Genomic DNA, 12,531 nt, shown 5'->3' on the forward strand with positions numbered 1-12,531 from the left:
ATAGATAAAATAAACGAATCACAAAAAGTAAGAACTTTTGTTTTTCTTTTTGTTTTGTTTTAGTAATAATGCTTAATTATAATATCTTATATCTCATATGAAAGCCTGTTAATTTCCCTTAAATGATTTTGTAAGGAACAGGTATTTGTGTGATGAGCAGTGTGAGGGTTAAATCTGCACAAGCCACTCTGCCTATGCAAAACAGCTTTTGCTTGCTTCTGACTCTGGTTTGCTGCTGTTTGGTTAATTTGATGGTGAAAAAACAAGTCATCATCAGTATAAGATGCGGCAATGTTGAAACAAAGAAATTATCTCCAAAATACACATTTGCTTACATTTTGCACTGTTTTCATTAGATTCAATATTATTGCAAATATCCCACTGGGCGCCACAAATGATTGACTTGGTTTCCAAAACAGCTCAGAACATTTGCAGGGGTTTACAAAGTATAAGGGAAAATGATGAAGAAGATGGAGCTGCTAGACAGGAGAGGAAGAGGAACGCCAGTGAGGAGGATCATGGATGCCGTGAAAAGTGACATGCAGGCGGTTGGTGTGAGGAAAGAGGATCAAAGAACCAGAGGGTATTGGAAGAAGATGATGACAGTGGTGACAATAATGGGAAAACGCTGAAAGATGATGAAGTTTTTGCTTGATTCCCAATTGGCTTGGACAACTGTAGCTGGGCTGTTGCACGTCATTCCTGCATCTGTTGTAAATTTGTAATAATATCTGGTAAATGTCCTGGGAATATCAAGCGAGTATCATGTCGCATGCACGGAAACCCAATTTTGCCTGAAGTTTGCCCAAAATTCTTGCAATATTTGAGCAACATACACAAAGTACTGATTCAAAGTGACTCAAAGTACAAAAATTGCACAATCATATTTCTGTCTTTGTTTGGTCATGAAGTAGAGGCCAGTGAGATGAGGGCTTAAACAAGGCTAAAGTGATGTCCTGGGGAGGAGTCTCAGACTGATGTGAAGAATTTTCCTGGATCAGGCCTTTTAAAAACTGACACCACATATTTCTTTATGATCAACAGATACAGCCACAGCAAAAACCGTCAAGACAGCGGGTGTCAAATTACATGCGCCTGACACTGCATATCAGCAGACTCAAAGAAACGACTGCAAGCTGATCAATAAGACAAGCACAGGTTCAACTGAAGGAAATAGGTTTAACGACGACTGCTGAAAACCTACTCTGGTGAATATCAAAGAAACCCAGGAAACGAGCTTAACAGATCTGCTTTAGAAATCCAGCAAAAATATTGACCATTTCTAAACAGGCTGTCAGAGGTTTTAATGACTTAACAGTTGTCTGTTACGTTGGCTGAGTGTCTTCCTGTCTGGCTGGCTGGCTGCCTGGCTACGCACTGCAAGTGTATTTCATCACTCCTGAACTCCAATGGGTGCCCACATGGACTCAGCCAGGCATCAAAGAACTCACAGAGAGAGACACCGAGACAGACACAGGCGTAACACTGTGAATCCCCCAATGGCCTGGTATTACAGATGAATGTTAAGTAGCTTGCAGGCTCAGAAAGGCTCAACTACGTCTGAGAGCCTCAGCTACACCTCCAGCTATCTTTATTCAGTTAATACCTCCACACATAGTAAAGCAGTGTCTTCTCTCAGCCTCCTTTTTTTTTTTTTGGCTTACATCTCAGCATCCTACTGCTGAGAGGAAAAAAAGAGGGCTAATTTAATTAGCTAGGAGGAACCAGAAGATGGAAGAGTCTTGCAGTGCCAATGGCTCAGCTCCAGTAAGAGCACACACACGCACACACACACACACACGCATACACACACACACACACACACGATAACAACCCCTAACCTGTGCTTGCCAACAACTACAGTACAATATCCAGCAGTGATTCTCTCTCAACAACTCGATCCAGGAGTTTCACCTCCCCCCGCTTCCTTTTCTTCCCTCCTTTACCACCTCCCCTCTTGAAGCTCATCCCTGACTCTGCACACGCATACAGAACACATATTAGTATTTCAGCTCGACGGTGCCCGATTCATTTGTTTCTGTTCGCTTTCACCAGGCAGTGTGTGTGTTTGGTGGCTACATTTACATTTGTGTCCATCCATGTGTGTGTGTGTGCCTGATTATATGAATTATGTATCACTGGGTGGGGGTGTTACAACCTTTGGCTGCAGCATATATGTTGAGTTAATAAGCTGTTTCCCTATCTGCAGCACTATATTGAATAGACCCATATGACAGCTGATCCACATCTTTGTCAGAGAACGCAGGAAGGAGCATGGACTCACCTGGCTATGTGGCGTTTACCAAGGAACCTGAAGTGCTGGAGGCATAGCCTGAGGGGGGGGGGGAGAAGCCAATTTAAAAACATCTTAGTAGAAATGTGTTTGTCTTAAGTGCTTTCTAAGGTCAGAAGTGTGTCCTTAAACTGAGCTATACCAGAAGCGTTTCAGTGTTGTCACAAACAGGAAACACAAAGCTAATTTATTGCACTGTTCTGTGGATAGAAAGCTCTAGTTGGAATTGCGGTCTGCTTTTCTTCTCTCTCACACTGGGTCATTATTTTCATCTGTTCTCCTGGCCACATTACCCCTCTTTTTTCCCTTTTCTTCTCTGCCTGTTTTGATCCCACTGCTTCTGGTTTTTTTTCTAGCTGTGTAAAGAGTTGGGATCACTCGTCATCTCAACAGGACCTGTGGTAAATACTGTGTAGTGAGGAAAAGTAGAGCTCTTACTCCAAGATGTTAAAGAAGTCTGAGATCTCCTGGTGAATGGCCCGATGCCAGTAAGACACCAACACATCTGGAAGGAGATGACAGAAGACATCATGTTACACAAGGCAGCAGTCAAGTGCCAGATAAGGTTTTTGTAAGGCAAGGCAAGCTGCAAAACAACTCCCATATCTAGAAATCACTGAGACAAAATAATTATACAAAAAAAACAACCTGTGGTTTTGTTTGAGTTTTTAGCAATACATATTGTAATACAGTGCATTATATTGTCTTTTACATTATCACAATGCTTTCAATTGAAATGATTATATTTTTGTAATGTATCAGACTTTAATTCATCATATTTTACTGCAATGTGTGTCATCATTTTGCGATGTATCATATCGTAATGTATCCCTTTACACGATATTGCAATATATCATTATAGTAATGTTTTGTAATGGATCATGATGTGTCATGTATTGTATCTTATCGTTTTCTGATATCTTGTTTCGTAATGTATCAGTTAGTAATGTATCATATTGTATCATAATGCCTTATGATGTGTCATATTGTATGAAGTCACTGTTGTTATTGTTTGACCAGACATGTCTTGATTTGACACAATTAACATTCTTTGACACCATTTATGAACTGCAACTCCAGTTGTTCTTTTTCATAGTAATATTTTTATTTCACAAGTTCACAGGCTTTTAGTTGATTTCTTTAATTTGACCTGCTTCATTCTTCAGGAATTGTAAACACTGAAATCAAGTTGGATTATATGACGTGTTGTGAGCATGGCAGACAACATGCCATTTGATGCTTTGGAGAAGCTATTGTATATAATTCTACATGAAAATTGTTACTAGTGGGTTACACCAGTAAAGATTAAGAAAGACTGATACTCCTACACATAAATTCATCTTCAATTTCCTCTACCTTCTGTAGATAATACATAAAGTAATATATCACAAGACAACTGACAAAGTGGATGCTCCGGTTGAATGATCTATATTGTATTTTTAATAAACTTCCAAACTTGACTGTGTGAATCCAGAAAACAGATCAGAGTCAAATGCATAAGCTTACCTTCAGATATGGTTTTCATGATGTGCAAAAAGCACATTAGGAGACTGCGGGTCTCTGCCTGGTCCAATTTATCACAGCGAGAGCCATAGCCTATCAGGGACTGCGGTCGGGCAAACTAAGGACAAGCGTCCAAACAAAGAGGGGGCGAAAGATGAACTGTTGGTATCAGGGTTGTGACTACCGCTGCAGACAATGAGGTCATCTCCTCAGTATTTACATTTATGTGGATTTTAAACTATCTGGAACTGAAAACAGATAAAGGATGATACAGTAACCCATGATAAATAATATTACCACGTTGAAATGTTGTTGTGTTGGTTTTTTTTCCCCTATAAGTCTCTTTCCTCATCTCACCTTCTCACATCCATCCATCTTCTCACTGTTCCTGTCACTGTTGCTGGGGTTCGAGTCCACACTGATCAGAGAGCCTCGGGAGTCGGTCTGGTTGCCCGTAGCAACTGCCAAGGATGAGAAAGCTGGTGTGTGGAGGGGGAGGGGAGTCTGCATCAATGTCCTGTTTCGCACCTCTACACTGTGCATGAACACGACAAACACACACTGATCCCACAGCGATACCTGTGATGGAGTTGAGCACTTCTTTGGAGAAAGAGGCATCCACAGAGTTTCCATGCCGAGTAACAGGAATCACTCCTCCGGCCACTCCCCCTCCCACACTGAGGTCATCTCGAGAGCCCTGATGAAGGTGCAGTGATGCAGTGAGATGAGCACAGACAGGGAAAGGAAAATACCTTTGTTTAGCCTTCAGGTATGTCATCCCCTATTAAGAATACTGACAGGGCAGTGTGGGTTTGACTAAGGTTTAATTCAGAGTTTCTACCACTGATGCACAAGTCTGTAGACTCAATGGTGCCCCTGAAGGGCAGAATCCCTCATACTGGTTCAGATCGAAGGTTAGTAGCTGGGTTTATGGTAAAACTTTAACTGTTATGATAACAATCATAAGTAATATAATAAATCACAGTGCGAGGTCTGAACAACCAAACTGAGCAAATAATGTAGAAACTAAATAATGCATTAAAAGTCATCACTATTTAAAGTTCATTAAGCAAAGAGCAAGTCTTTCAAATGAGGAGCCTCACTTGATCACTTGAAGTGAAGTAGATGGGGAAGAGATCTCTGAGGAAGAAGCGGGGCATGTTGTCCAGGATCAGTCCATACAGAGGCAGGTAGAGAGACGCAATCCTTGCTTGCTTCTCCTGGAAATACAGCCAATCAAACAAATGTCAACACAGTCTTAGTGAAAGACCTGCACCATTATTTTCCTTGTTTGTATGTGTTGTGTTATTGTCAATATTCCTAAAAACACATTGGCTTGGATTTATCTACAAAGCCATTTTGTGAGAAGCAAGGGCAACAAAAGCTTGAATCTGCAGCCAGTTTGCTCCAATAGTTCATATTGGAGTCAAGAGGAAAGCCTGGAAACAATGTATGAAACTATGGCAGCATAGGTCTCTGGAGTCATCATTATGTGTATGTCAGTCTTTCACATGTATTTGGCTTTTTAGAGTTTGATCTCTTTAGGTTACTTTTGTGATTATTGTGCTGTTACTTCGATGTTGTTTCTTGATAAAGAGATCTTTGATTTCACTGGAACTCAATAAAAAAGCTGATGACAGATGTGGCTACATCTTGGCATCAGTTCAAAAAAAAAAACTGTGCTTACAATGTGTGGACAGAGAGATCATTCCTGCTTTATTAATGTGCTCCAGGGGGTTTTAGCCAGAGGAGGTCTATTCCACAGATTAACCAGGCGACGGGGGATCTAATCTGACTTTGTCCAATTTTATAAATGATAAAGAGAACCTCAACTACAATATTTTTTAATTAGACTAACCGTTAGTCCGAACTTGTCCAATGATAAAATGAGAACCAGAATTGAACAGCAGAGGCAGCAGTGAAAGCTGCTTGCTTTATTGTATGTGCAAGAATTACATTGAAGACATAAAAATGGTGGTGAGCTTGCAGGAACATGGACGCTAAAGAAATTTTACAGCTGAAGAAACATATTTGCCAACATTGGTGAGAAGAGAAACACACTGGCATAGAGAATTTTTCTTAATTCTAAAGAAACTTCAGGTTGTATATATTAGGTTTTGTAAAGGTATTTAGAGTGGTTCGTACATATTTTGACCTTAAACTACCAGCTGTCAGTATTTATAGGTTATTTAAAGAAAAGGTGGGTTCATGCAGAGTTGAAAATGAGCTTGGCACCCCTATTTTAAGAAATTGTATCCCTTAGTAATTAGTGCATAATTGAAAAGAACATTTTAATTTATTTTAAATATTTTGTTGCACAAAACATTCATCATCTCCCATCTATTTGGTTTGGCTTCCTGATTGGTGTTCAGTCAGTTCTGGTCTCTAATCCTGCTGCTGGTTTGCGGTCGTCAGTGTTTGGACCGAACAGAGGGCAAATGACTGACTTGATCTAGACTTCCCACCATTCATTAAGACGTCCTGTCTCATGTATGCAGCTGCCACCAACACTCACATATCTGCGAGTTGGTGTGAGTCACAGGGAAAGAATCCCCACTGTGTGCCCATGACTCATTTTTCATGCCCTTTAGTTTTCTCCCATATAAACACGTCCGTCTACCTTGGTGGCATAGCGTGCATCCAGCGAGTGTTTGGCCATTAGAGTCTTGAGTGTGGCCAAAGCAAGGTGTCTCAGGTCCTGCTCATCCTGCAGCGCCAGCCCGAGCTCCCTCAGCAGGAGGCCGGTCAGGAAGTGTTTCCTGCAGAACTCTCCGGTCAAGTTGTACTCCGGCACCGACACTGAGGAGAACAGATTCACAGTTCAAATAGGGAATAACCAAACTATCATTTAATGGCACAAAAGCCAGTGTTTGCTTTTTATGGCATGGATTAAATCAATTCTTTCCTAAACAGAAATGTGGTCACAGTGAACAAATAATGTGACAGTGGGGCTGCGTGATGAAACAGTCTACAAACAGAACTGTGTTCAAATTTAGGTCGATGACGATGATGAGTTGTGCGTGGTGTTTTTGTATTATCATGTGTACAACTGCAGCTCCCATCAGCAGTGTTTCAAGAGCAGAGCAGTTGCTGACTTTAAAAACAATAATAATAATTTTCTTTCATTTTTGTGCTTTTGGTGCCTTTAATGTCCAATGTGTTGCCACCTCTTATGGGAATGTTTCTTATGATACATTCCATGGGACAAAGATGCTTAGGGAAAACTTTTAAAGAAATTTAATGAGAGATTTTGCAAATGTAGATACACTTTGTAAAACATAGGTAATATACAAAATGGCCCATAAAAGAGTCTATTCGCACATTCTGTGATTGACATTCTCAGTTTTCTATAAAGTTTGAATTAAACATGAGTCCCAATTTTTTTTTTACCTTATTTAAAGGTGAAAATAGGACTAAATACATAAAAAAAACATGATACTCAAAGACAAAGTCAATAATGTGCAAAATCCAAACAACCCAGTGAGCTGTAGTTGAATTGGAGGTGGTACTGTGTCTTTACAGCTTTACAGCAGAGAGCATGAAACCACACAGGTGGTCACTGACAGTAAGATTAACTTAGAACCACTCCATAAATTCTTAACATATTAAAAAGTGATTTCCACTTGACCAGACTGTAATCAGGTTTGTCAGTCAGCTGACAGAAACACCAAAAACCTTTGTGATAAATAAATCACGATCATTATTTTTTCCCTATGACACACTCCAGTGAATTCCAGTCACACAGACACACACTGCAGCACATTGGACATCGCCAAATATGAGTGGACATATTTACCATGAGTGCCTTGTGGCTCAGGGGATGCATGGTCTGACATGAACAAACAAAGCGAGAGAAGATGACAGGGGGGAGAGTGAGAGAGAAAGACGGAGTGTTAATTAACAAATGAGTGTGAGATCTACTTGATGTATGACAGTTACCACATTAACACTACAGTCGGCGAGGGTGTGTGTGTGTGTGGGGAGGGCTCATACCTGTGATGCGAGCGGAGGGTAGAGGCAAGCTGAGAGGGATGTAGTGTTCATGGTTGCACACCTCTCTCAGGAATTCAAATTTCAGCTCACACAGCACCTATCAGTCACACATAAACACATTATTATTTTTAAAAGTAGTCTAATTTTTAAGTACTTCTTTTGCGATAAGTGAGTTTCCTATTTTAAATGTAATCATTTAAAATAAAATAAATCCTTGAGACCAGTTAGTGTATACATCCGTAAAAGTTGAAATAACTGACAAAAGTTTTCAATGACACTAGATGTTGATCTACCTTGCTGTCAGTAGCAGTGATCATGTTTATGTAGTTGCTGATGAGTTTGAAAGTGAAGCCTCTGTCCACCAGAGTAAAGCAGCGCTGCAAAAAGCACACAGGAAGAGTGTCAAGCCACAGATCACACTCAGTATGAGTTAATTACCATCACACACAGATCATTTAACACAGAACAAAGAATCAATGGCAAACAGTTTTTGTATGCAGACTGTTTATACAGTTTGTATTGATCCTTCAAAGAAAAAAAAATTGCACTCAGTTTAATAGCATAGTTCAAGTTTCCTTTAAATGCAGTCAAATATGACAGCTTCCCCGGACACCATTTATCTCTTTGTTTAATATTATAAGTTAAATTAATGATCAGATTTCATTCTACCTTCACAAAAGCAGCCACAGCCAAGTTAGCACTGCGGGTTTCTTCAGCCAGGTCTTTATTTTTCCAGAAGATGTGTTCGGACACGGTTTCCACCAGAGTCTCCACCCGGTTCAGATAAGATGAGGGGAAACGCTGAGGCCTCGGGAGCTGGAGGGACACAGCAAGTCGGCTTAGTACAGTCATGGAAGGGGAGCAAAGAAAGGTCAGGAGAGCCGGGCCTGCACACTGCTGCTCTTGAGACTGGCTCAATAACACATAAACTTCATTTTCAGTTTATAGAACTACTTCTATCTTTAACCACGGGGCTGGCCTTCCTATGTGGAGTTTTCATGTTCTCTCTGTGACGTTATCTTCGGGTCAAAGGCCAATAACGCAATAGACATAGAAGCTGGACGGATGGATGGGATTGGATGAGCAAAAAGCGAATGCGTCTCACCTTGACCTTGTCAGAGTCGACCAGATGTTGTGCCATAGACTTGACAATGAGCTCAGAGAAGAACCAGGAGAACTGAAACCAAGACGGGTCAGAGCAAAGTCGTTTGAAAACTGTGAGGCAAGAGTAGTTTGAAGCATTTGATAAATAAAAAAAAGGCCGTGCTGGAATAGATAAACAATAGGGTGGGGATGAAGATCGAGACAAACCTTCAGGACATTCCTGACTGCTGCTTGCTCATTGCTCTTCAGGTCAAAGGTCATCCCCTTGGCAAGCTCTTCATGAACCGTCCTGAAGCCGTGAGCCTCCGACTTAAACACGTACTACAGAGACAAGGAGGCACTGGACGTCAATAAGCTTTTCCTTTTTGTAGTTTTCAGTGATTTATTTGTGTTAGTTGTTTCTGGGGAAACAACTAAGAGCAATAAATTATAACAAACAGAAAAAAACTCCACCCTAATAATTAACTGATTGTGAAAGCCATTCTTCAAGCGAGATATCAAAACAAGAGAGCCATTTATTTTTATTTAGTTTGTTGAAAGAAAACGAAGTTGAGACAATCTAGTTACACAACTTCCAGTTACCAGCATTTCATATTTGGAGATAAAACAGAAAAATATTTTCCTGTCAAATATAGTAGAATGAAATGCTGTGATGTAAAATTAAACCCCCAACACACAGGCATGCACACACACACACACAAAAAACAAAACCCAAAACAAACCTTAATACTCAAATAATTCTAAACTGGTGTTAAACCAGCAGTGTGCTCCCAATCCCATTAATTCATGCTACTCTATTCATACGACAGGAGATGCATGGATTCTTAGACACACACACACACACACACACACACACACACACACACACACACACACACACACACACACACACACACACACACACACACACACACACACACACACACACACACACACACACACACACACACACACACACACACACACACACACACACACACACACACACACACACACACACACCAACACACACTCACTCAGCAGTTTACGCTGGGCACCAAGAGCACTGAACATCAGCCAATCAGTTGCTATGGCAACCCTGTTTCCATCAGCCCTGCTGCTCCTCTTTGCTCCTCCCACCTCTCCTCTCAGCCTCTCCCTCCTCAAAACCTGCAGTTTCCCTTGGTTGTGGCCAACATGAAACAGGTCTTGTGGTTTCTCCTGCTCTCTTCTCTAATCCTCTCACTGATTTCCACCCCTAAACAAACATGCCTTGTGTTTCGGATTGAGCAGGCCGAATGTCCCAGTTTGCCTCCAACTCAATCGCTCTTTCTTCTTCGCCTCTCCCTCTCTGTGAGTGTGTTTGCACAGCGTTTTGGGCACGTGGCCCTAGCCACACTCCGGCTGGCCCAAACACACACAAACATATAAAGCCCCCCTTTTAGTTTTTTTTCCCCTCAACAAATCAAATTTGCGGGTGCAGATTCCTCTCCTTTGTGGAAAACAACAGCCTCCCAAATTACATCGTCTCTCTGAGCACACAGTGCTACAACAGACCCACAATAAAGCACACTCTACTCCGCGTATGACTGCACGACACTTAGCCTCGATTTTACCTTAATATAGGAGTGCAGGTAGTGATCCAAGTTTTCTTCATGGCACTTTGCAACAATGTGAACCAGCACTCTGAAAACACACAGAGATAATAAGGATTTAGCTGATTACAGTCTCAGAAAATCATTCAGCATTGACAATCTTTATTATTTAAATCACTTTTTTTTTTTTTTAATTAACCAAACATTAAAATGCGTAGCATAAAGTAACAGGCAATAAAAACTGTATCATGATTTTACAAAAGCAAAATGACTTGTGCTTGCATATCTCAAATTGTGAATGCATATGGACTTTTGTGTGTTTGTGATGAGACTTGCTAGTGTATACTTGGATGTGAACGTCCCTAAAAGGACCCGTAAATTCCTGTCTTCACCTCCGCCAGAGTTGTCCCCTTTTACAAGGGGATTTCAATTCTCTCTTTCCTCGACAGAAAACTGGTTTCCATTTGGGCTAAATGTAAGCTAATTTTTAGGCATTTTGGTCAGCACTGCGTTTCCTCAACGAAAGCCTTCATAATGCTGAGCCACATTGTGATGAGTGATTTCGAAAACTGCATTAGACCTGGCTTCACAAAAAAAAGAGCCTGCCTGAGAGCAAAATGAACCCATGTTACAGAAAAATAAAACTCCAACAGACAGAGAAAGACCGGAGGTGGAAATGAGAACAAGGACAGTTTCAGGTCCTTGTAGGCACACACACATATCAGTATACACACAATACACATACAAATCCCACGGTGCATTAATCTAAGTGCACACTAACACATGTCATTATTGCCACACAAATATTACTATGTACATATAAACAGATATATACAAATAGAGAATCCCACACACAACTCTCCACGTGTCACTCTGCTCCCATAAATGCACCATAAAACTGTATTTTTAAACATCGGAAAATTGTTGCACTGTATATTTTACCACATCCACTCCTCCTCAATGCAGAGTCAAGCGTGTAGTGCTCATGCCTACCTGGTGGTGGCAGTAGTGACTTCATCATTGTCATTCTGAGTCAGAACCTTGAACAGCTGGTTGAAAAGCACTGGCAGAAACCTGACGATCACTGGGATTCTCTCCATGCTGAGGAGACCCTGGAGAGGAGAGAGGAGGAAGTGGGGGAGGAGGAGAAGACCGAGTGAGAAGGGTGAAAATGAAAACTACAAAGAGGCTGAAAGGAATTTGACGTGATGTCTCACTCATTAGATGATACCCTGCTGGGTTTCTTTTTTGTTTTTTAAACATTTTGTGTCAATCAATAGCGTTTCTCTGACCTTCAGACAGTTGAGGAAGTTGGAGGTAGGAGGCTGAGAGAGGTCCAGCTCTCTCTTCTGGCACTGCTGGAAGAATCGGTTCAGGTGGGGGTCCTGCCACAAACACAAGCACGCATAAAAATCAACAGCCAAACTCTGCATTAACACTTACTGGATTTAATTTTTTTGTTCAGTTACAGCCAAGATTTGAACTTCAATAACTCATAGGTAACTTAATAACTGGCTCCAACAACTAAACAGTTTAAAAAACAACAGGAAATGACTGATAGCTTCATCTTTTTAGCAGATAATCATACGATTAAGATCGATTGTATTCATGTTATTATAAGTAATGTTTAAACTTTTTAGTTCTATGCTGCAAAAATCCACTAAATACAAAAATTCAATAAAATCAGCTAAAAGTTTCTGAAACCTTTTTTTTTTTTTTTACCATTTTCAAATAATATAACTATAAAATGATCAAATAACATTTGATCATTTTAGTATTTACTTTCCATCTTTATTAACCTTTAACACACAACAACTATATGGTAGAAAGTTTCAGTCACAGCTTAACTGACAAAAAAACATGAAGCATAAAACTTAACTTGTTATATCCTCATTGTTGTCAATGACAATATAATTGTTTTTAAAGGGTTTTTTTTCCCCATTTGCCATAAAGAAATGAAATATGTTTATAATTATTTTCCAGTCAGTCAGGTAGTTTATACGTGATTTTATTAAGGTCACAAAAAAGGGATATCCCTATTCAAACAAATATTGCCCGTCTGAG

General features: G+C 40.4%; 1 protein-coding gene across 7 annotated transcripts in view; it reads right to left on the reverse strand.

Annotated features, from left to right (window-relative positions):
• The window catches only part of dock10 (dedicator of cytokinesis 10), a gene marked incomplete at its 5' end in the record, with an annotated part of 73,240 nt that overhangs the window by 11,267 nt on the left and 49,442 nt on the right, over positions 1-12,531 (reverse strand). For all 7 annotated transcript variants that reach the window (XM_080460050.1, XM_080460047.1, XM_080460052.1 and 4 more), the window contains 16 exons: positions 2,285-2,332; positions 2,732-2,798; positions 3,800-3,914; positions 4,154-4,275; positions 4,376-4,493; positions 4,900-5,016; positions 6,417-6,595; positions 7,593-7,625; positions 7,790-7,886; positions 8,083-8,166; positions 8,459-8,605; positions 8,895-8,966; positions 9,101-9,214; positions 10,489-10,558; positions 11,461-11,579; positions 11,760-11,852. In XM_080460050.1, coding sequence (XP_080316176.1) covers positions 2,285-2,332; positions 2,732-2,798; positions 3,800-3,914; positions 4,154-4,275; positions 4,376-4,493; positions 4,900-5,016; positions 6,417-6,595; positions 7,593-7,625; positions 7,790-7,886; positions 8,083-8,166; positions 8,459-8,605; positions 8,895-8,966; positions 9,101-9,214; positions 10,489-10,558; positions 11,461-11,579; positions 11,760-11,852 — 1,595 coding nt within the window. The remainder of the gene's footprint in view (positions 1-2,284; positions 2,333-2,731; positions 2,799-3,799; positions 3,915-4,153; positions 4,276-4,375; positions 4,494-4,899; positions 5,017-6,416; positions 6,596-7,592; positions 7,626-7,789; positions 7,887-8,082; positions 8,167-8,458; positions 8,606-8,894; positions 8,967-9,100; positions 9,215-10,488; positions 10,559-11,460; positions 11,580-11,759; positions 11,853-12,531) is intronic.

This window comes from Lipophrys pholis (genome assembly GCF_963383615.2).
Source record: "Lipophrys pholis genome assembly, chromosome: 3".
NCBI lineage: Eukaryota > Metazoa > Chordata > Actinopteri > Blenniiformes > Blenniidae > Lipophrys > Lipophrys pholis.